The sequence below is a fragment of the Xiphophorus maculatus genome, chromosome 3 (assembly GCF_002775205.1).
Source record: "Xiphophorus maculatus strain JP 163 A chromosome 3, X_maculatus-5.0-male, whole genome shotgun sequence".
In the NCBI taxonomy this organism is placed as follows: Eukaryota; Metazoa; Chordata; class Actinopteri; order Cyprinodontiformes; family Poeciliidae; genus Xiphophorus; species Xiphophorus maculatus.
Window position 1 is genome coordinate 14,937,607 of NC_036445.1, and position 22,923 is coordinate 14,960,529.

A 22,923-nucleotide genomic window follows, 5' to 3' on the forward strand; every position below is an offset into this window, starting at 1 on the left:
AATCTTGTAAACAATTATGTTTTTTTTTTGTTTTTTTGTTGTTTTTTTGGGGGGGGGGGGTTATTACTTATTGGGTCAAAGATTGTTTTTGAATCCTTAGTCTTACTGTGAAGAGTAAAATAGTGTCAGTATCCTTCAAACTTCTGCTTTCTTCGGCTTCCCACCAACACATTTGCAGCGCCATCTAGCGTTGTCTAAACTGTCAGTCTGTCTGTCATGCATTGATCATTGTGTGAAACGCAACAGACAAACTTTGAAGAGAGGAAGCATTTTGTAAAACTCCTGCGTCACATATGATGCAGGAATAACCAGTACTAACACTAACTTTTGATCAACGTTTTTCAATACAGGCTGAGAGAATCTTAGTTGAAAGAAATAGTTTTGAATTAAATATATTTCAAGCTGAAGCCCTATTCTAAGCAGCAGTTGGTCTGTATTGGCACTGTGGCTGGTTGTCACACATGTCAAGGTTTTAAAACAGGCATGAAATGTGAAATATGTTCCCTGCTCTTTTTCTAACTTTGATTATCGATCCACCATCAAGGCAAAACTACATTATCTACTTCTCACACATTAAATAATTCACAATAATATGCTAATCTTGTTCAAATTTATCATTCAAAGTTGCACGGTTGTATACATTTCTAACCCTATTGATGTTTCCACGTGAAAAAAGGCCACAAATGACAATAAAACAATTGCAATAACTTTGTGAAGTCCTCGTTGATAGCTACAGGGACAACCGATCCTGCTGCGAAGCTATTTGTCACTGCTCTTTGCCGTAATTAACAACAAAAAAAGAAAAACTAATGCCAATTTTGAGCCGCCACAATAAGATTTGCTTTAATAAAGTGAAGCCTACTGTAGGATGACTCAGTGACGGACAATTAATGCAAAAGTAGGTAACAGTCCAACCTTGGTCCGCCCCTAAATTTGGTGGCACAATCTAGATCTTTTAACTGCTAAAAATCTGTAATTTAAATGAATCTGTGGTTCTTTTAGGACAGTTAGTCAGACTGCTTCTATATTTAACTTTGTCTCTCAAAATACTTCGAAATACTTAATAATTTAGCAATGAAAGACAGTAAACGTAATATTACCAGATAGTACTCAGTATTTCTTCTTATCAGCAACATCACAAATAAAACTGAAAAAGTAGAATGCTTTAAATTTGTATACATTTCTTCAGATTTTTCTTTGTTAGTCTTGTACTGTGATGCACAAGTTTACAAAAAAGAACAAGCACAACGGTTTTGTTCTGGATCTCTTTAGAGAAAGAGAGTGACTCTAAGATTCAAATCAAAGAAGTAAATTTTTGACTAATTATATGTCTGAGTGTTTTTTTATAGAGATATGCTAATATGGCACCATATAAAACTACCTTCCACCTGTATCCTTCAAGAGCCTGATAAAAATACATTTTAAAAATCTATAAAGCAGTTTTTAAATGCAAAAGAAAAATTCAGATGATGAAACAAAATCGTTTATTTTCATCCAAATACGACAAAAAACTTATTTTCCTCCCTTACTTGAATAGCTTTTATTTGATTTTTCCTATTCATTTAAAAAAGCTTCCCTTTAAAAGTAAAAAAAGGAAAGAAAACAAAAACAAATCAAATTGAAAGCTGTTTAAATAAAAAACAACACACACACACAGGGAAAATGATCAGATTTAATCTGAAGACTCATTTACCTCGCATGTTGTGTTTGCTGCGCTGTGTTGTTGCGTTATTATCACCCTCCCAGAATGTTGTGGTGTCAGTTAGTCCTCAGAGGAACGTCCAACCACAGGCCTGATTTAAATTAAGATGGCCTCAGGAAGTGCCCGAGTGCCAGGAAAAGGAAAAGGAAGGAAAACAGCCAAGTGGGGATGGGGAGACCACAAGAACTACCTCACAGCTTTGATTCAGTCTCTTGGAAAACAGGATGGTTATAAAGCCAAACTGGATGAAAGCATTCGTGATTTTAATGATGTATACTGTCGAATAAAGCTTCAGCTGAATCTTATGATACGGTGCACCTTTTTTAATCCCCGTGGAGTTCTTGCACACCTCTCTCCGAGGATGCATCTGGGGCCAATTTTGTGGTTTGAACTGCCAACCACACTGTCATCAAGCCAGCGAGTCTCCTGGGAAAGGCAGTTGGATACGTTCCAGAGGTTAGTCCAAATAATTAACTGTAAATTCAGCAAGACTGCCAAGGCTGTGTTTGTACAGGATGTTGTACAGTTTAAAATTAATTTACATGACAGCCGTGAGTGGAATATAACCTCAGAGTGAAAGGCTCCTGGATTTAACATTATTTAATGACTCAATAAAACAAATATTAGGTCACTTCAGCTTCAAATGTATACATAATAATAATAATAATAATAATAATAATAATAATAATAATAATAATAATAATAATAATAATAATAAAACACTTCAACCAGAGACAAATTAAATCCTTTTTTTTTTTTACATATATAGCCTTCAAAATTCTAACCAAGTTAACCAAGATAATAAAAAATGTCACTTATGTGAAAGGAAACAGGGTCAAAATGAAAGTAAAAATAAAAGCCTAAGCTATGCAAAATTCCTGAGCAAAGGTTATTCATGGTACCAACCACACACATTAAACTCAGCAGGTAGGTTAACCACGCCTCTCAGAGTGCCACTAACAGACAGCAGCATGTCGAGTATTGTTGGTCATACAGCAGCACAGCTTGTGTTCTTCTTCAGATATAAATTAGCACATTTGATAAGCCTTCAGGGCGGAAATATAAAAAGAAAAAAAAATAGCCTTCAGTCCTGTACACCAACATTTTCAGTTACAAATGCCTGGCTTAATAAAAGATGCAGATAAGTTTGTAAACCAAATGCAATCGCGCCTCAAGAGTTTTGCACTGGAAGAACAGTGAAATGGCGCCATCAAGTGGTTATTATGTGTAACTAACATTCTTTACTTCCACGAGAGATTACGAGGTCATGCAAATATCCCTGAGAGTAAAATAAAAACCACAAAATATTATACGTTTGTGAATAAACAAATATACCTATGCTAATGGAAAAATAATAACTCATTGCGGTTTATCCTATTTTTTAGAGAACACTGTACAAATAGCAGCACTGATTAACATGCAGCAAGGAAATAAATAAGTTAGAAAAGTTTTTTTTTCAGTATCACAGGACTTAGACAAAAAACAGTTTTCTTCAGACAGCGGAGTAATAACTTGAGAGGAGATAATCTACTTAGAAATACTTAGCTGCATTCCTTAAGAACTGCTTATAGCTGAACAAGGCTTTCACTTCTAGACAATACAAACAACTGAAACCTGGATATTTGATGATTTTTTTTTAGTCTTAAAAAGACCAAGCACTGTTTACATTTACAATCAATGTAGCACAGAGTATACTAAACCCTGTAGTGAGATTAAATAGATCTGTTTTGTTACTGAAACTGTTTCTAGCTGTGATAGAGGGAGATGGAAACGTGTACAATTCTAACAAAAGCTTAATAGCTAAACCCAAGCGGGACAGTAGTTTCTACGCTTGGATAATTTACTTCAAACAGCAGAAAACTAACCCAGTGTGTGTAGGCTAAAGGTCTGTGGGACCTGCCAGAGAACAATGTTCGGTTTACATGCTTATCACCAATCTCTCGCTCTTGTCGAAACTGAAGGGGACACACAGTTTCAGGTGTTCATGGACGTAAACACGGTGTTGCACTCTGGGTAGTGTAGTTACCGCGCGCGGAAAGCCACTCCTCCGCGTGCGTGGCTGTAATTATTTAAACTTCCAGTCCCAAAATGCTCTCTGCGTGGGAGAGCAAACAGAGCCGAGGAGGGGTTGGTGATCTTTGAAGCTCAGCGTTAATGAGTGGAGACAGGTCTCTTTAAGCGAATAAACATCTGGTGTTGGCGGTAAGATTCAGCTTTTGTTTTTTTTTTATATTCCAAGTAAATGCGATTTTTCTTTGGAGTTGTATAATAGGAAGCGTGGGTTATAATGGCAGGCTTTATTAATCTGTAACTACTCAGTGGGTTGTTCACCTGCTCAGACTTTACAGTGACATTTAGTGGAATGTACAGTAACCCTGATCTTGTTCTAATTTTATTTTGCCATATAACGCAGCAAGCAAAATATGTTTATGGTCATATTCATTGGATTATTTATTTAAGAAGAAACGTGAACAGACTGTTCGGAAGACTCAGTGAGAAGCAGCCTCCGTGTCCTCTGCTCAACAAGACCGACCTGTTTTTGTTCATCGATGTAAGAAAACACATAATTAATGACTGACTCACTATGCCAAGTGTTCAAAAGGCTGTCATTTTACACAAGCGAGTGACACGGTGAAGAGCTAAGGCTTTATTCTAGGGTTTGAAACACTTACTAGACAAACAGAGAGGACCATCTGAGACTTCAACAATAACTTTAGTCAGAAAGAAAATGTTTTGAAACCTATAGACAAGCAAATAGCTGGTATGCAAGCCCAACTGATTTTCAGTTGATTATTATTGTTGATATTATCCTACTTGAATCAACGGGTTTGACAGCCGAGGTTAATTTGAATATTCTTTTTGTCGTCACTCCATACGGGAAAAACCAATGTGAACCGGTCCAACAAGAATTGAAATGTATGATGAATGTAAGAGAGAATAAAAACAGTTCACTGTTTTAATTTGCTGGTAACACAGTTCCTTAAAACCTCATGTTGTCTGTTATGGATTGACTGGAGAAACCTTTTCAGTGAATGGATTATTCATAAATTAGACTAAAATATCTTAAACAATCAAAATAAATTTTTGTTCTGATCATTGTTTTTGCTGAATTAAAAATGTGTTTAAAAGCACCAACATCGCAAAGAAAATATTCTGAAAAACCTGTAGAAAGCTTGAAGAAATATTGATAAAGATTACATTGAAAAATTACAAAGAAACCAGAGTTTTTGAAAGTATGAAGATGAAGGAAATAGAGATGAATCAAGTCAGTTGTACTGCATAACTAAAACAAATGTGGGGAAACAAATAAGGTAATTTTCTCTGTCAAATAAGAAAATGTTCCCCTTTTGTAAAATATGCCACCTATTGCTTAGGATTTTAAAGTCATTTTGTCAGTGTTGGAAGTTCTTCTAGAGAAATGCTGGAGAAATACTAGAGTCACCAGGGTTTTCTCTTTAGCATAGAGTAGCACACTGACCTACAAGAAACAAACTAATAAAAATTTTTCAGAAAAATATTCTCTAGCCTGAAAGCTCTCTTGTTTTTTTTTTTTTGTTTTCTCAAATTTTGTGATTCCACATAGGAAACATACACTTGTGTCTTGCCAGACTAACTGTATCTGAGGACAAACATTAAGTTAATATAGTTCTCTTGTTCACAGATGACAACATGGCAGCTGAAAGGAATATGTCATTTCGTCGGGTTGGAAGTATCATGAGGAGTAGATCTGAGGGCACATTAATTGATCTCAGTGATGATACATCATCCAGTAATAACTTGAATGGTAAATTTCTAGACAAAATTATCAAAGATGCTTCAATATTTTAAAAGACGTACTGACCAAGCTCTCCTGTCTTAAAGGTGGCTTTGTACCGGGAAGAACATCAGATTGGCAGATTTCACATCCAGAAAAATTGGTGTCCTCTCAAACCAAAAACCCTTTTTGGAAAAATCTATTGGGATCCAATCCATTCCTTGACGATATTGTTCACAGTGGCACATGTAAACCAACTTCCAATGGGTCAGAAGTAAAAACAGGAGGAACAGCACATCCAGATGATGGTAATGATGATGGCACAAGCATATCTTCTGATGAAGACAGCATTGGGAACTTTAGTGTGAACAGACACAAAACCAGCAACCAGTCTGGGAGATGGAGGAGTGCTTCAGACATTCTCAGTGATCTGGAGAAAAAGGAGCCAAAATTTAGGAACAACTCCACACCACCTGGGCCTGTGCTAAGCCCAGACTTTGAGTGGCTGAAGAATGACAGAGAGGCCTATAAGATGGCCTGGCTGAGCCACCGGCAGCTGACCCGCTCCTGCCTGGACTTAAATGTGATGAGCCAGAGCCCTGGGTGGGCCCAGACCCAGGCCACACATTTTCAGGTTATTAGTAAGATCAACCACAGCGGAGGCTCAGTACAATTACCTGAATCCAAAATTAGCATTCATGTCCCACAAGGGCACGTTTTGCCTGGAGAAGTTCAGGAAGTGACCCTGAAAGCTATGCTTTACCCTCCTCCTGGCCTCAACAATAACTTCATAACAACCATGAGCCCACTTCTCGAGGTGCTTCTTAGTAACATCAACACAAAGGAGTGCTTGTCCTTGGAGATGAAACTCTCAGGGGAGGTAAAGGACAACCCTGAAAGTCAGGTGATGACCACTGTGTTTGGAATGGTGTCTAACAAACGACAGGGCCCATACACCAAAATGAACGACTGTTACGTCGACAAGAACTTGATTCGGATGAAACTCCAGGATCTGAAGACGCATTTTTTTGTGATAGCAGTGGCAGAGGCCTCTGCTCTCCAGCCACCCACCACATCAGTTTGGGATTACCTCAGTCGACAGATCACAGTTGCGGTCTATGGCCCAAGGTTCATCCATCCATCATTTAAGGTTGTAATAGTCGTCTGCAGCCATGAAGATGTTCCACCTAAGCTTCCTTTCTCAGATGTATGCAAAGGTAATAAAAACGTGCCCCCACTTGTGCTGCAACTTTGGGGGAAACACTCATTCATACCAGATATGTTGAAGGACTTTACTGTAGGGGTGGATGTTAAGGGCTCAAACTTTGGAATAAACTCTGAGGACAAAGAGAAAAAAGTCAGGCAAAGTCAGCTCAAGATTGGTACAGTTTTGCATCTACCAGTATCAATATCCTGCCCTAGGAAAGCAGAGATGACTCCTTTTCAGTTAGACATACAAGTGATAGAATCAAACTCGTCATCAACATCAGCTGACTTTCAGGTTTCTTCCCCTCCTGCACCACCCATCAGGTCAGAGAAGAGGCAACCAAAGAATGTGAAAAGAAAGACTGATATTGCAAAAACATTTTCCATTCCAGAGGAAAGTGACTCAGATTTACCCAAATTCAAAGACATGCCACTGACTCTGCAGTGGTACGGGATAGCCCTAAAGACAGTTTTACGTCAGCCACACGTAGAATATCTCCTGGAGTATTTTAAGGGTGATACCGTGGCTCTGCTGTCTAGAGAGACTGTCCGGTCAGTCGGTAATTTGAAGGTGAAAGAGTGGTACATCGGATCCCTCAGAGGCAGAATTGGCTTGGTCCACTGCAGAAACATCAAACTCATAGCAGTGGACCAGGTCATGGACTTCAGTGATGCTCAAGTCACCACAGCAGTTCTTTTGAACAACATGACACTGCCCTTCAGGAAGCTCACGTACATGTATTCTGCCATCCAGACATTGGTCACACAGCACATCACAAGCTGGAGAGGTTTTGCAGATGCTTTAGAGTACAAAAACGAGCCTCTGGAAACAATTAAGAGAAGATATGCAGAAAATGACGCTGATAAGGTGGCTTGTGTTCTGGAACAGCTGAAGGAGGACTGCCACAGTGAGAAGTCAAGGAAAAAGTTCCTGCATGAACTAATGGTGGTACGTGCATAAAAAGGGCTTTCAGTAAAATGTATCAAACTCATGTCTGTCCACGCTGTGTTGGTAAATCCTTTCTGTGCACTTGTAAAAATATTGTGTGTTTTTTTTTTCATCATCAAGGGGCTACTGAAGATGAACAATGTGAATCTAGTGGCTCAGCTCATTCAGAATACAGTCATTCTGTCGACAGCTGTGGAGCTGGGAATTCGGTGGCGGGAGCTTGCAGAGAAGATGGGAAAACTAACCAGCGCTCAGATAGCTGCTTATGAAGCTCCACACCGAGGGAAGGACGATGAAGTCAGTCAGCAGGTCAGTTTAACAGTCAGTAAATGAGCATTATTCTTTCCTGGATTTATCGTGTGTCACCTATGTGTACATCTCAATAAACTAAAACATGAGAAGTTAATTTGTTTCATTAATTGAATTCAGGTTTCTACAACTTATTATACCAAGGTACATCTCTGGACTTTGATTTAGCTATTGGAGGACTTTCCTTTTTTTAAAAAAATGTCAGCCAGTGCTTGGTGGATTTATTGGCATGGTTTTAGGTTATTGTCTGGTTTCAGGATCCAGTTTTGCCTCAACTTACTTATTTTTTACATTTTTTTATTTTACAGATAGTCTGACATTTTTTCTGTTTCATGATTGCCTCATTCTTGCATTAGGATGGCTGTTTCTTTTACTTCAAAACATCTTTGATCATTTTTAACATTTAACATTTCTGATCATTTTTTAACTCTTAAATCGTGCTCTTTGACAGTCCATGTGGAAGCCTGCCTATGACTTCCTGTACTCCTGGAGCCTTCGTTATGGAGACAGCTACAAGGAGATGATCCAGGAGCTTCACCTGGCCCTGGATAAAATGAAAAACCCTGTCACCAGGCAGTGGAGGCATCTGACCGGTGTGCTCATCACAGTGAACTGCTTAGACATCTTTCAAGAAACAGCTTTCCCAGAACCCTAAATGTTTTACGCTGTTGTGCTGAAACAGGCTTTGTGTGAAAAGCACTAAACATGTTACATACTGACATCTTTACTTAAGACACAAAACTCTCAGAGAATTTCACTTTAGCTGAAGTTCTCTGAAACACCATAACTAGCGAGTCCAGGCAGGCAGTGATTTAAAAGTGTTGAAGATGTCTGTGCAAATGTCAAATATGTGCAGAGGAAATTGTAATTTTGCTTGTACTTATGATGCCAGTAGTGACTTACTGATGTCCTTGATATTAATAATTTCAAATGGTGTAGGACCCTTTGTGTTATTTTTTTTATACATAGCAGAAATTTCTCTGTAAACCTTTTCCCATTCAAAGTGCACTTTATTTCTACAAGTCTTCAATGTTTAAACAGCAGATTCAGAAATATAATTTTAATCCACTGCATTTGAGATTATTCATACATCAAGTCAATAGTGTAACCTTTTGACTTTTAAATGATATTATGTTCTGTAGCATTTATTGCACTTCTGGACATGTTTTTTTTAAATATATTTTAAGTAGACTGTAAAAAACACTGTTAAAGTAAAAAAAATTCCTAAATGTCATGTGGGCATGCAGCATTGGGAGTCTGAATTTCTTTTTTTTTCCAGGTTTGTGGTGAAAATAAGACTGTTTTACCAAAGGAAAAGTCACATAAGATGCTTAAACAAAAGAAGGTGTCTTCTATGTGTCATAGACTGCTCTTTTGCATATGTGTTATTTTCTACTATAAAATTTTAGATAAGTAGGAATATTATAATTTAATAAAGGAAATAAACAACACAGTGACTGTATCTTCATATCATTAAGTTTGTCCTAAACAATAGTGTGATCTAATGTGATGTGCACACAAACAACTTTTATTTCCATTATTCCCAGATGGGGTTTTGGAAATGAAATGAGAATGCATATATTAAAAATGCCTTGCAATTGTGTCATCATGTTATTAATTTCTAATAATACATAAAACTATGAAGAACGTCTTGTCTATATTGGTTGTAGGACTAATTTTTAATTTGTTAACAACAAATAGAACTTGAAAAATCAAGAAGGATCACGATATTGAAAATAGGTCCACAATAAAAATTGGATTACAAAACCTTTGAATCTCTGATGTAATGAAATAGGGTGAAAAGTGGAGACATTTTTTTTTTTCAGGTGCAGTGAGGCAGTAAATATTTTGACTAATGCAATGTGACTGGCTTTGTTTGGAGCCCTTTTTATAGCAGCGGCAGCAATCGGAGAGTGCAACAGTTATCTAATGAATATTGTAACCTGTCAGAGAGTTTCCATGTTTTCAAGCTGACTGGAATGTGAGGGTGGGTGTGTGGGCGTGTGTGTGTGTGTAACTGTGACTATATGTTTTTAAAATGTGCACAAGGCAAAAATATCCTACGGGCTTATGAAAGACGCTGGATTCAACTTTAATAATTAATTTCTGGGAACATATGAGAAAAACAGCAGAACCAGGCAATGAACGAGAATCTGGAAAAAATGGCTTTCTTGTAAAAATATGTTCCGTCACTGACATATTGTGCTAATTTTACATCATTCTTTATTCATATTCTGGGCTTTTTCAAAGTAGAACAGATTGAACAACCGAAGAGCGTCCTACAAAGGTCCTTTTCATTATGAGTCTAATTTGGTGATCTTGGAGGGATTAAGTTGGACTCGAGGCAATGGACCTTACCAGAGGGGCCGCTTCTCATTGGCTGATGCCCATTCTACGTGGTCACGTGCGTGGCCGTCTCACAAACACACCGTTAGCTAAGTACAGCATAATGGCAGAACCGATACAACTTCTACACCTTGAAGCCTGTCTGCTACACAGTCTTACTTCTGCTAAACATATCAATATGCAATGTGTCTGTATCTGACATACACTAAAGATTTTATTTTAGCAGAAAAGGCTTTGGACTAAACTGTTACTCCTGTTAGCCACGTTAGCACCAAGTACAGCTAGTCAGTCAACCATCACTGTGTTCAGGGAAGCGCTGATTAATAATCGAGAAATAAATATCAAGCCTGGAAACTTGATATCGTAACGGACTGAATGTTATGTTTTTAGGCGGCGGTTGCCACGGTAACAGGTGTGCTTAAACTAAAGAGAGAGAGAGTAAAAAGATAGGAGTGGTGTTGAGTTGATCACCTGTTCGGGTTATTTTACCTTTGTTTCCCTTTGTTGTGGCGCATTACAGCCGCTGTAGTTTCTAAACGTTGGACTAATTACCTCGTTCGTGAGTTTACGTCATTCACAACAAACATCAAATAGAACAATATATTTCATAAAATTTTAACAAACAAATGGCTTCTACCGTGGTAATTATGTGAAATTAAATTAGTTATATCCCAACTTCAGAAGATTTTCCTTTACCTTTACAGAGCTCTTTGGTTCCTCCTATCAGTCTGTAGCTTCTCATATTGACGTCATCAAACCAAATGTCAGATCTACCATAACTGACTGACACCTGCTGACCTCAGGTTTGCAACCAGCTTGTGACTGAGAAACCAGTAACCTCCTCCCAGATGATGACATGAACTTGTTAGTTCCTCTGTCCATTGTAGTAGCTGATATATTGTGAAAATCTGGTAGAAATGATGCACTACCAGAGTCATGTTTACGTAGAAACAACGCGCCGCGAGGCTTTGTTTGTGAGACTTGCGGTCACGTGGGTCGGTTGTGGGCGGAGCTTGGTAAGGTCCATATCGTTTCTATTTGAGAGCAGTAACACTGCCAACATCCAAGTTGCCTTCAAAATACAAATGGATAAACCCTTTCCAACATAAATTAACATGATGTAGTAACTGGTAATTGAGATGGTACTGACACTGGTGAGAGATGTATTTTACCACTCCCAGAGTAAGAATACATTTCTATCACAGTTCACTCTTAGCACATTCAAAGTTAACTGACTACTTTCTGCATGCTTTCAATGCCAAATCTTCCAAATCTTGTGTTAAATAATATCATATTTGATTACATTTTCTAAATATGATTAAAAGAATGCTCATGGGGTTATTAAAAAGTTTTAGTATTTGGAAGTAAAAATAAAATATATTTTTTTATTGAATATATGTTTTTTTATGCCTTGGAGTATTAAAAAAATATGTATGAATGATATTTGATGTGAAAGAAGAATTTTAAAGACTTTTTTCTATCCTATACAATTTTCATCATGAATAAACGAATCTTGATCTAACCCCAGAGTTGGTGGAAATAAAGGAAACCCAATATTTAAAAAAAAAAAATAAAAATCCTGGTCATGCTCAAATTCAAGATAAATTAAGTATCTTGCATCACTGACAAAACCTCGAAATAATATTTCCTATACCAGCAGAGATTTAAATGCTAAAAGTAGATTGAAAGGCACACTCTTCTCTAGCATATGCTTACATTAATGAAAGAAGTCTGCCAAGTTTTCTAACATACACATTTACACTTCAAATATTTTTGGATTTTTTTGGCTCCCTAGCGTGAACAACAGCAAAGCTGACTGTTATTTGGAATCTAAAGAAAACCTATATTGATTTTAGACAATTATTTCGCAACAATTCTATCTAAATCCACAAAATGGACTGAGGACATTTACTCCACTGGGTGGCGCAATTGCATTGTGCAAAATGAAAGAAATTAAGGCCGTTAGTTTCTGTCACGTGTCAAGAGTCAAAACGTTTCACTTCAGAAACAAATAAAGGCTTCAGGAATGCTATGACATTATTACATTTTAATGATCTTACTTTACTTTATTTTATTTTATATTACACTGGTGTTTCCTAAGTATATAAATATTTATGAATAAATACCAACATAAGTTTCATTTTGGATCTAGCTTATTGAACATTTTGTATCATACTTATATTAGTAAAATGATATGAAATGATACCTAGTTAATGCACATGAGTAAGAATGCTCAGATTTTGCCTCCAGTTTCAGAAACCCACAGCCACAAGGGTCCATCTACAAATCACTATTATGAACAGAAGCATTCCTCTGTCCTCTAGGGTATATAGAACTTCATTTGGTTTGTCTTCATGATATATGTTTAGGCCAAGAAGTCATTTAGTGCTTAATTTATTAGCCTGCTGATTTATGCCTGCACAAACATACTAAAGGTGGTATCTCCCAGCCCCACTATAGCTCTACTCGTTATTCCATCCTCTAGCACTTTCAAAATGCACTCTAATAATCTGGTTATAGATGATGTGAATGTGGAGAAAGCATAGCAGTGAAGAGAAGAAAAAAAACCCCAAAACTATTCCGTTTCTGTTTCTGCACTTCATTTGTTACTGTTGCTTCAGTGAGTCTGAGGAGGATTGAATGCAGAGAAAGTTGAAAATTTCTCAACTTAGAGCTCAATTTATTCAGAAAAAAATTAAGCCTGGTCACGACTACGCACCAACAGAAGGAATCTTGACATGGGTTCAGTTGTCTTAGCATCAGTACAAAGCATTGTGACTCATCTGTCCTTGTTCAGAGGAGAAGCTCTTTAAAAAATAATTTCAGGATCAGTTGCATTTACAACGCCAAGGCGAGCCTGTAAAATAAAATCCAGGTTTCTAATGTGATGTCAGGTCTGGTCACAAAAACTATAGAGGCAGCTGTAGTTTGGTAACCCTGCAGGGATTCATAATTTTCACTTTACACAAGAATTTGTTTGTGTTGCAGGTTATAGGGTGTTGATTGTTGCCCAGAGATCAGTGCTTTTCTTATGACTACCAGCCTACATGGAGCCTCTCCCCATGGCCACCGCTGGGAAGGAGGAAGTTCTTTACAGAATGACTCACAGAGAGGGGGAGAGAGAGAGAGAGAGAGAGAAAACAACTTGCAGCATTTGGCAGCAGCATAGAGAGAGTTTGTGAGTAATAGGCCATCCACATCCTTGGACACCTCACTTTACTCGCACTCTCTTTTTCCATTAGCCAGCCTCAAATGATCTGACTTTTGTAATAGTGGAACACAGCAGTTATAAAGATTTGAGACAATTAAAAGACACATGCCAGTGCTTTTTTACCTCTTACGGTATCTGAACCTTCAAAACGTTTTAATTTACCAACAAAATTTGATATTGACATGGGATGATGATGCATGTAGAGTAGTTTTATTTATTTATTTTTTCTGATAGTTGAATGATTTATTGTTGTTTAAGTTATTCAAAAATAATCTTACGGTACCAAATTTTGCTAAGTGAACCTGACCTGTGGGGACAGATCTAATATATCTACAATGACAAAGTTTATGTCCTATTTTATACTTTATTATGTTATGTCTAAAACAGTGAGCTTTGTGTGGGTCTAAATGCTAAGAGTGTCTTGTTTTGGTCTTATACCATACCTAACAATGGCCTGATCATCTTTAGATGAATGCTCAATTTGCTATGCATAGTTTCTGATTGACCCCAAGTTCTTAAATAATTATGATCTGACTTTCTTGGAAAATAAGGTAAAGTTCTACTTTAAGCAGTTTTCTTTTTTCAGCTACTAGGAGAGAACATGCTGGTGTGATTTGTATCATTGTCTTGCTGCATTACCTAATAGTGCTTGAGTTTAAGGTCTTAAACAGATGGCTGGAGATTCTCCTTCAGGATTTTCTTTTCTGCTTGTCAATATTGATTTTTATCAAGTTGTCTAGACCCCGAAAAGCAAAGAAGCAACCGCCAGGGTTGACTGTTGGCATGATGTACTTTCTCCATCCTTTAGGTTCACCAGGAGTGCTGGGGCCCACCCCCAGCAGTCAATGGGCGCTGGAGGGACATTTCACCAGTCTATCGCAAGGCAACATTGACAAACAACCATGCCTAAGGAAAATTCAGAGAGTCAATCAACCTGATAGCCATGTTTTTGGACTGTGTGAGTACCTGGAGAGAACCCACGCAAGAACAGGGTGAACATGCAAAGTCCATGCAGAAAGACCCCGGTCCTGGAATCAAACCTACGGACTTCTTGCTGCAAGGCAACAGTACTTCCAACTGCACCACTGTGCAGCCACTCATGATGTACTTTCTCCTGTTACATTATTAAATCACAAGTTACAGGATACATACTCCAAAAAGTTACAAGCTTCTCTTATCAGTCCACAGAAGAGCTTGGTTACTGTCAAGATGTTTTTTGGTAAACATGATTCAGGTGTTAAGGTTTTTGTGATCTTTGCCTTTCCCATGGATGCACATTTTGCTCTGTGTCTTTCCTCTTTATTTAATCTTTAACACAATACTTAACTGAGACATGAGACCCATAGTGCTTTATATGTTGTTTTCTCTCCCAAAGCTTTAGATTTTTGAGATCTGGGTGTAATGAGCTGCATTTTGTGATATGTCAGCCTACTTCTTGCTGTTAGGGAAGTTCTATTCAAGCGATTTATTGATTCTAAACATCTGGCAGTAATTTCTCCTGAGTGTGGCTTGTGAAAAGGAACCAAATGATGCGATGAATCACAGTTAAGTTTTGATTTTACAAGAGGGGCGATTATGCATTCACATGGGGCCAGGATGGTTTTTCCCTTTACAAATTAAGTCATCATTTGAAAATTTGTTTTTTTAATTTACTCAAGTTGTCTTTGTCAAATCTTTGGCAAACATTTATTTGATCATCACACAAATGTAAATGCAACAAAGAAAACAAAACCAGGAGAAATATGACAAAGGTTTTTCTGGCACTGTGTTAATAGAAACTGATTTTTTGACAGTTTTAGGATAAATATACTTGACTATTTTTGGTTAGATAGTTTGGAAAGACCCTGCAATTGTTGGTTCGAGACCCCGAGAAGGGCCCTTATTCCAGGCTTAGGAAGTGGTGGTTTAGATAAAAGGGTAAATAGACTTTTGTGTGTCATTAAACAAAAGTGAGCTCTTTCATTTGTGAAATAGACAAAAATAACAAAATCTTCAAAGAATAAACCTGACTGTTGCCTATAGAGTTTGCAGCTACTGATTTGAGTATGTAGCATCGTATTTTACCATTGCTGATTCAGGTGTGAATTGTCCTGACTACAGCACTGTATTTATAGTTTAGTAATTTAGTGCAATGGTTCCCAAATGGAAAATACAACTAATTCAAATAGAAATTTGAGCAGTGTGAAAAGAAAAAAGCCAAACTGTTTGTGAGATAATTAATGGGGTTAGGAAAGAAGTAAAAACAAAGTTTAGATCTGCACAAGTGTTTTTCTTGACTCAAACAATATTTAAATCTGAGTAGATCACAGGGGGCACCAGACCTGCTAGCATTTATTAATCTATCAAACCTTACTTGTGAAACACTCTGTGGTTACTGCAGTCCAGTCAACTTTAAGAAGAACTGACAAGTTAATAGACCCAAAGTCTCTCTGAAATTTTAAGTATTCCAAGGACTCATGACAAGCCACATCCTAAAAGTGATTATCTTGGCTAATCAAGTGTGTGAAAATACAATATTAAGCTTCAGATACTTTCTGAGATCTTCAGTTGCAAAAAAACATAAGATCTCCATAAAATGCAGCACTTCAATCTGGACTGAGTATCAATGATTTTCACCATAACCACTGCTGCTTAGTCTTATATTATGGGCGTATGCTTTTAGAAGCTTCCAGCAGATGGTAAAAACAGGCATACGCTGCAGGTGTCTACACTTTCTGGCAACAACTCTGTGAAAGGCGTAAGCCCTCCATGTCTCGACAAAACTTCACCATCTATTGAGAATGAAACTGTTCAAATCTTTTGGTCGTGCAGAAGAGTAAAACAGGCAATTAGTTGGATGGCGATGATCAGACATCATCCAATTCAATTGAGAAAAACTACAGATCTGCGGAGGGCTGAGATGTGGTGCGGTGATAAATCTGTCAGAGAAGAGTGTCTCTTTGGTTTATTTCTGTCGACCGAGGGGGAGAACAGGCAGGGCTGCAGGTTTTCCATTCCAAAAACAACAGAGCTGCAGAGGTAGGCTCATTGTGTCGTGACTGATTGCTCTAACTGTAGGAAGAGGAGGAGGAGGAGGAGGAGGATGCCTCAAACTGACACTCAGGGAGGAGTAAAGGTGAACCAAAATGTGGGGGAGATGGGAACACAGCTGCGGTTCAGAGGAGAGGTAGTTTGTATACGACATGTCATTTAGCTGTGACTTCCTGTAAAAAGGTCTAACTATTTATCCATCCATCCATCCATCTATTGGATGATGTGTGATCAGAGTGTGATCGATCCATGAGCGGCCCTTGTGATGCTTTTCATTCGCCCTCTGTTGTTTTTGGCTGCAGATTGGGGTCCTCTCTCTCCAATGTCTCCTCTGCCCTCATCGCTCCCCAGGTACTCCATCCCCCACCCCCACACCTCTGCCCATTATTCCCTCGAACACTATTCATCCTCATGTGCAGCTGCAGCACTCTGTTTGACCTCCTCTCTCCTCACAGAGTCCTTATTAACAGGGACTGTGGTGGGAGTCCTCCCAGCACGTGTGGTTGGAGTGACGAAGCACACTGGACTACCGTTGTCAAGCCCATCATATGAAGTCTGCTGTTATGTAGCAAGGCATGCTTTAGCAGATTTTTATTACAGATGCAAATAGATAGCTAGTAATGTATTGATTTATTTTTTTTTTTTTTCTTGTTAACATTTTTTGGCTGAGATCATGGTCAATGCTTTTCCTGAAACTTTGTCTTATGAAATTTGAATTAGTGTTGTAGAAAATGAAATTTTTTCTGCCATTGTCACAGTAATTGTTTACCTTCAGGGAATGTTTAATCAAAAACATGCGGTCAAATGACCGTAGGTCAAGATTAAAACGAAAACAGTGCTTCACTTTTTGGTTTGTCTTATTCTTCACCAGGAGCAGTATCCATATAAGTGCAGATGAAGCCCTAATCCATAATCTAATCAGAGTAGTCTATATTTACTGCTGAGAATTGAAAATTACATTTACACTTTGTCCCTCTGGTTTTGTCGGAGTAAAAACGTATAGCGTATAAACCAATGGTTATCAACCCTTATCCAGAAAGTCCTTCAACAGTTGATGGCATTACCTCCCAAGGATGCCATCAAGTGGTACAGAAGCTATTTAAATCACCCATTTGTTTATTTTAGGTGTGTTTAAGTTTCAGTGCAAACCTAAAACTTGTAGGACAGTGGATCCTGAGGACCAAGATTCAGAACCACAGGCATAGATAGCAGATGAAATTATGGCCGGGCTAAGAGGTTCGAATAGACTCATCTCATGAAATGATGTAAGTTTGAAGAGATCAGAAGATAATAATTTTACAAAATGTTCAAAGATATTGAATAACATGGGTCATCCAAAGATCAAACAGCCTCCCCTGGTGGTCACAAACAAAAGACACCTCACATGATTATTTTTTACTTTATGCTTTAATATCTTTAAAATGACAGCAGCACAAATAAACATTTTACTATCACAAACGAGCTCAAACCTAGTATACCTGTTTTTTGTTGACTTTTTTCAGTTTTTTAAAATTGATTAATGAACTTATGATGACCAACTCTTAAATTCTTATGATCTTTAAAATGGTGCGGGCAGAAATTAAAACTTTCTCAGCACTAATGTAGCAGAAACGTGTGAGGGAAACAACAGCATCCTAACCGTCAGTAGGAATGAGGTGGAGAGGACCAACAGCTTTACAATCCTTTCTGTTCATGTCAGGATCTCATCTGGTAATGTAGCAATGCCCAGCAGGTCAGCAGCAGCTGAGCCGACACACCTACATCCATGAGACCCATGTCATAAATACTCTGCCACTCCTGCCATAAAGTCCATCCAGGCAACATCCCACACCCCTAAATAATAAATAACTGCAATTTCACAATCAACTTTATTATTAACAAACTTTATTGTCTACCTAATTTTTACAACTTCTCTTATCATTTTGACTTCGTCTTGTCATTTTGAGTTTATTGTTAATTTACCTTTTCCACAATTTTCTTGTCAGTTCAGCTTTTTAAAATCAGATCAATATGATTTTACTACTTGATTATAATAATTATATATTACAATCAGGAGCACAGGAGGCCAACCATGTTTTGGTGGGGGGTTTTTTTGGTTTTTTTTGTTGATCACATTTTTCTTCATCACATTTTTTTAATGTGATGAAGCTTCTGCAATAAACCCTCCCAAGTGACGAACAATGAAAATCAACCATATACTGTAGATTATATAGATTTATATTTTTGTTCATATTTTTGTTGTTCAAAATGTTCATTAATGCACAACGGCTCTGTTGAGCAAAAAATAATAATAATAAACATTGCAAAAAATCTGAAATGAACCCTGACTGACAAGTGTTTCACCAATGTGATGTTACTTGCATACAAAACTATGTTAATGTGTATGTTCACAAATAGAAAAAAGTACATGGTTGATATTCTATATTAAGCTTAATAGTGTCCCTTTGCATTTTAGAAACTAAAAAGGTTATTTGTTATCAGTGACGTAATTTTATTGTTCTTATTTATGATTGTAAGTTTCCCTCATACGTCTAAAGATCTTTGGTCTTAGACTAATTTAACTAGGTTAGGGTTATCACAGGGATACTGTATGAGAGAAACAGTGTTGAATCTGTGTATTCAAAAGGCAACATTTCAGTAACACGTCCCACAAAAATGATAAAGTTACTGATTCTCCATTAACAGATATTTTCAGTGCTTAGGTCAGTGTGTTGGTCTCTCCTCTGTAATCTGGTTGAATGTGTGTGGTCGGCTGCATGGCATCCCATCATTCAAAGGCAGCAGAAAATGTATGGTACTGAACATACATTATAGCTTCAAAAGGAGAAGAAATACTATGTCAAGTTTGCTTAGTGGAGTGAATCCTGTGTTTTTCTTCAATTCTTGGGTTGTGTTTTTGTTCTTTTGTATAAAATTTGGTCAGTGAAACTCTTCTTCAAACCTGTGGAGGAGGGTCTCTTGTTTGTTTTGTGTGTGCGTGCGCGCGTGTGTGTGTGTGTATGGCAATGCACTGCTGAGATGCCAGGTCTTCCACAGACCCTTCGTCACGCTGAGCTGCCAAGCTGTGAAAACATACTAGACGTTTGTTGGTTTCCAGCGGCTAATAAGGTGTCATTGTGCGCCCGACCCGTCTGATGTGCCACAGAGCCATTATAATCACATGTGCACTTCTAAAAGATCTATTACACTTGTGCAAATGCACGTATCCGCCTCTGCGTGCACAGAATCAGCCCTTCATTCCACAGAAATCTCCACTTTTCACGAGATAAGGCTGCAGGACCGAGCAGCCTTCTCTGTTTTTTCTCAGACAAAGTTAAACTGTGCTCTTAATAGAAATGCCTTCTTGAGGCCACGATTAGAACCTGCAACATCAAAGCACTCGGCTTTCAAAGGCTTTCTTTTTACAGCTAACTTCAGGAGTCCTGGCTCCTGTGTGTCCAGACAGCTTTTATAAAGGACTGTTTTCATCATCACCTCTCAATTCAGTACCCCAAATCCTCCTCCGCCACCACTGCACCTCTGCTATCAGAAAAATCATGTTACTCTCTCTGGATTTGTCTTGAGTGAGACATTTTGAAACTGTTGTTGAGGGAAAAAATGTACAGCTCTGGTACTTGACCTTGATAGTCTAGAAAGGGTTGATTAGGAGCTATCAGCAGCTCCTTTTTGAAGAACGCACTTCTGTCTTTTCTCATCCCGCTCGGTTGATCCATCTTGGCGAGCTGGCACTGGACCAGTTGTGGCTGGCTTTTTAATGGAGTGAACATGACTATTGCTGTCAATTGTGGGGGAGACTTATACATGCGGAGGACCTCAGTTTGTTATTTCAATAGATATGAGAGGGCCGATAAAGAAAGGCGGCCGTCCGAGGGCCAGAGCTGAAAAAATAAGACGGGGTCTCTGCGGATCTGCAACTGACTCGGTGAGTAAGAGCCAGAGTCGGGTCTGCCTTGACGTGACCTCTGGGAGGGGCACCTAATGACGCCTGGGGGTCACTCCTGACTGCTGTGTCAAATTGCATGAGTCAGTCATTTACATTAGCCTTTACAATAACACCCCCTCAATGCAAAGTGATAAGAATGAAAAATGTCTTTACCAGTTATTTTTCCGCTGCTGCAGGAAGAGAAAAAAAGCCTCTATCGTCACATGGTAGTACAGTATGTGTCATTTATCTCCTTCTTTTGCACTTGTACTTGTCATTCCAAGAGTATCTCTGTAAGTGACCGATGAAGGTTTACTCTTTATTAAAGATCAACACTGGAGGAGATGTCCTCTGATGACATCATATTTTCGGGAAGCAGCTGTGTTTTCTCATGGTTACTTCAGCAGAAAGTTGAATTCTGCAGAGAAATCTGCTGAAAAACATAAACCTACTGTGCGCGTCTATTATAGTTTAAGACTTGTTTCTTTTAAAAGTGCCAAAAAACTGACTTTATTATATAATGTACAAACCAGCTGCAGGACAGCTGGGACAGCTCTAGCAATTAGGTCATTGAAACAGTGCTTTTCATAAGTATTCACACCCTTTAAACTTTTTCCCCATTGTGCGACAACTACAAACTTGAATGTGTTTTTAGGAATTTTATGTGACAGACCAAAACAGAGACGCGTTTAATTATTTTACAAAAGTTTTACAAATAAAAATCTGAAAAGTGTACCATGCATATTTATCCAGGCCCTGTGAGTCAGTACTTTTTGGAACCCCTTTCTCCTATAAACTTAAAATCATTTCAGTATATATTAATAAACTTTACGTATTTTGAGACAGAACTTTTGTCCATTATTCTTTGCAAGCTCAGAATGATATCAGTGCTAGCTTTCCACCATACATAGCCGTTATAATATTGGACAAGTTACATTTTGGTCTCATTTTGCTCTTCTTCCACGTCCTGACTGTAGCACCTGCATTGCTTTTGGCGAACTACTTATGGCTTTTGTTCTTGACTCTCTTCACACTTCCATAAAACCAAGATTCATGGAGTGCATGACTACTCGTTGTTCTGTCAGAAGATTTTCCCACCTGAGGCCTGGATCTCTGTAGCTCCATGGGGCTCTTCTCTGCTTCTCTGATTAATGCTACTCTTGACATCTGTCAATTTGGGTGGAGAGTATAGGTATAAATTTGTCATTTGTATCTATTTTCGAGTGCTCCATGAGACATTCAAAACCCTTTTCCCCAAACCCCCCTCCTGATCCCCAACCCATTTCCCCTACCAAGCAACACATTTCCTCCATGACCTGTCTGCTGTATTTCTAGGTCTTCATCACGCTATTTGTTGTCTAATACCTCTGACAAACCTCAGAGGGTTCCACAGAACAGGTGTCCACATAGTAAACGTGATTCAGTAATTGGGTTAAACTGTGTTACACTGAGGGGTATGAGAGTAGAGTGGCTGGGTGAATGTGAATCCCTGAATTTGGACTTTGGTGTCACAATATGACAAAATGGAAGAAGGATTTGTACAAGAGTGAATTAGGCAGACTTCCATATAATTATTAGAATGATAAAAGTGTGTTCTAAACATAATAAATCCATCCATTTTCTACATCCTTTTATTCCTGGCAGGGTCGTGGGGGGTTGATTCTTATCTTCAGCAGTTGGTTGTTGAGATGCAGGTTTCACTTGGAACAACCTGTCAGTCCATTAAAGTGCAACACAGAGACACAAAAGGCAAACAACTACATATAAGGGCAATTCAGAGGAACCAGTAACCTAACATATTTTAGACAATGGAAGGATGCAAGAGAACCTGGAGAGAATCCACACAGAAGAAGATAACACACAAACTCCAGAGCCAGGATTCCGAAATGCTCAAGTAATGTGTTGATTTTGCTTTTTTTTTTTTCCTGGATGACTGACAGTAATTTTGATTTCAAGAGTGAATTAATCAAAAGAACACAGTCACTAATTGTTGTATCATTGTCTTAAATGCTTCAAGCCACTAGTGTCTTTGTTCTTCTTCTCCAGTCTGCTTATTATGATCCCAGTCAGAAATAGAAATGCTAATACGACCACAGGCATGTTTCTGGTTTAAACTTGACCTCGCTGATTACTGTTCTTTATACAACTGTACTTTTTAACAATACAACATTTGTCTAAAAGAGTGGGAGGCTTTTTCAATCTATTTCTCATTCCATTCCACTGTGCTCCCATGGTTAAAAGAAAATTCTCTTTGCGAGGTTTTACTTAATATTCAGTCTTGTTTTTTCTTACTGGCTACTTTTTTTTTGTCAACGTAGCAAACATTCACTGTCATCCCGATTGTTTTTCTTATGGTCAGAGGGTTTCAAAATTGTCTTAAGTTATTGGGTGTGGTCTCTGGTAGCCAATGTATTAGGACAAAAAGGGAAAATGTAACAAGAAAAACAATTTGTTAAGAACCATGTATGACCCCAGGATTCTGACAACATGTTAA

At 38.1% G+C, this 22,923-nt stretch overlaps 1 protein-coding gene across 2 annotated transcripts; it reads left to right on the forward strand.

Annotated features, from left to right (window-relative positions):
* Positions 1-3,798: 3,798 nt before the first annotated feature.
* On the forward strand, positions 3,799-9,371 carry macc1 (MACC1, MET transcriptional regulator). Of its 2 annotated transcripts, XM_023331604.1 has the most exons (6): positions 3,799-3,904; positions 4,116-4,253; positions 5,364-5,486; positions 5,564-7,611; positions 7,732-7,920; positions 8,372-9,371. In XM_023331604.1, exons 3-6 carry the CDS (start codon positions 5,372-5,374, stop codon positions 8,573-8,575), a joined length of 2,556 nt encoding a protein of 851 aa, XP_023187372.1. In that variant the 5' UTR covers positions 3,799-3,904; positions 4,116-4,253; positions 5,364-5,371; the 3' UTR covers positions 8,576-9,371. The 2 variants fall into 2 exon arrangements, with proteins under 2 accessions (XP_023187372.1, XP_023187370.1); XM_023331602.1 differs by lacking the exon at positions 4,116-4,253.
* The last annotated feature ends 13,552 nt before the right edge of the window (positions 9,372-22,923 follow it).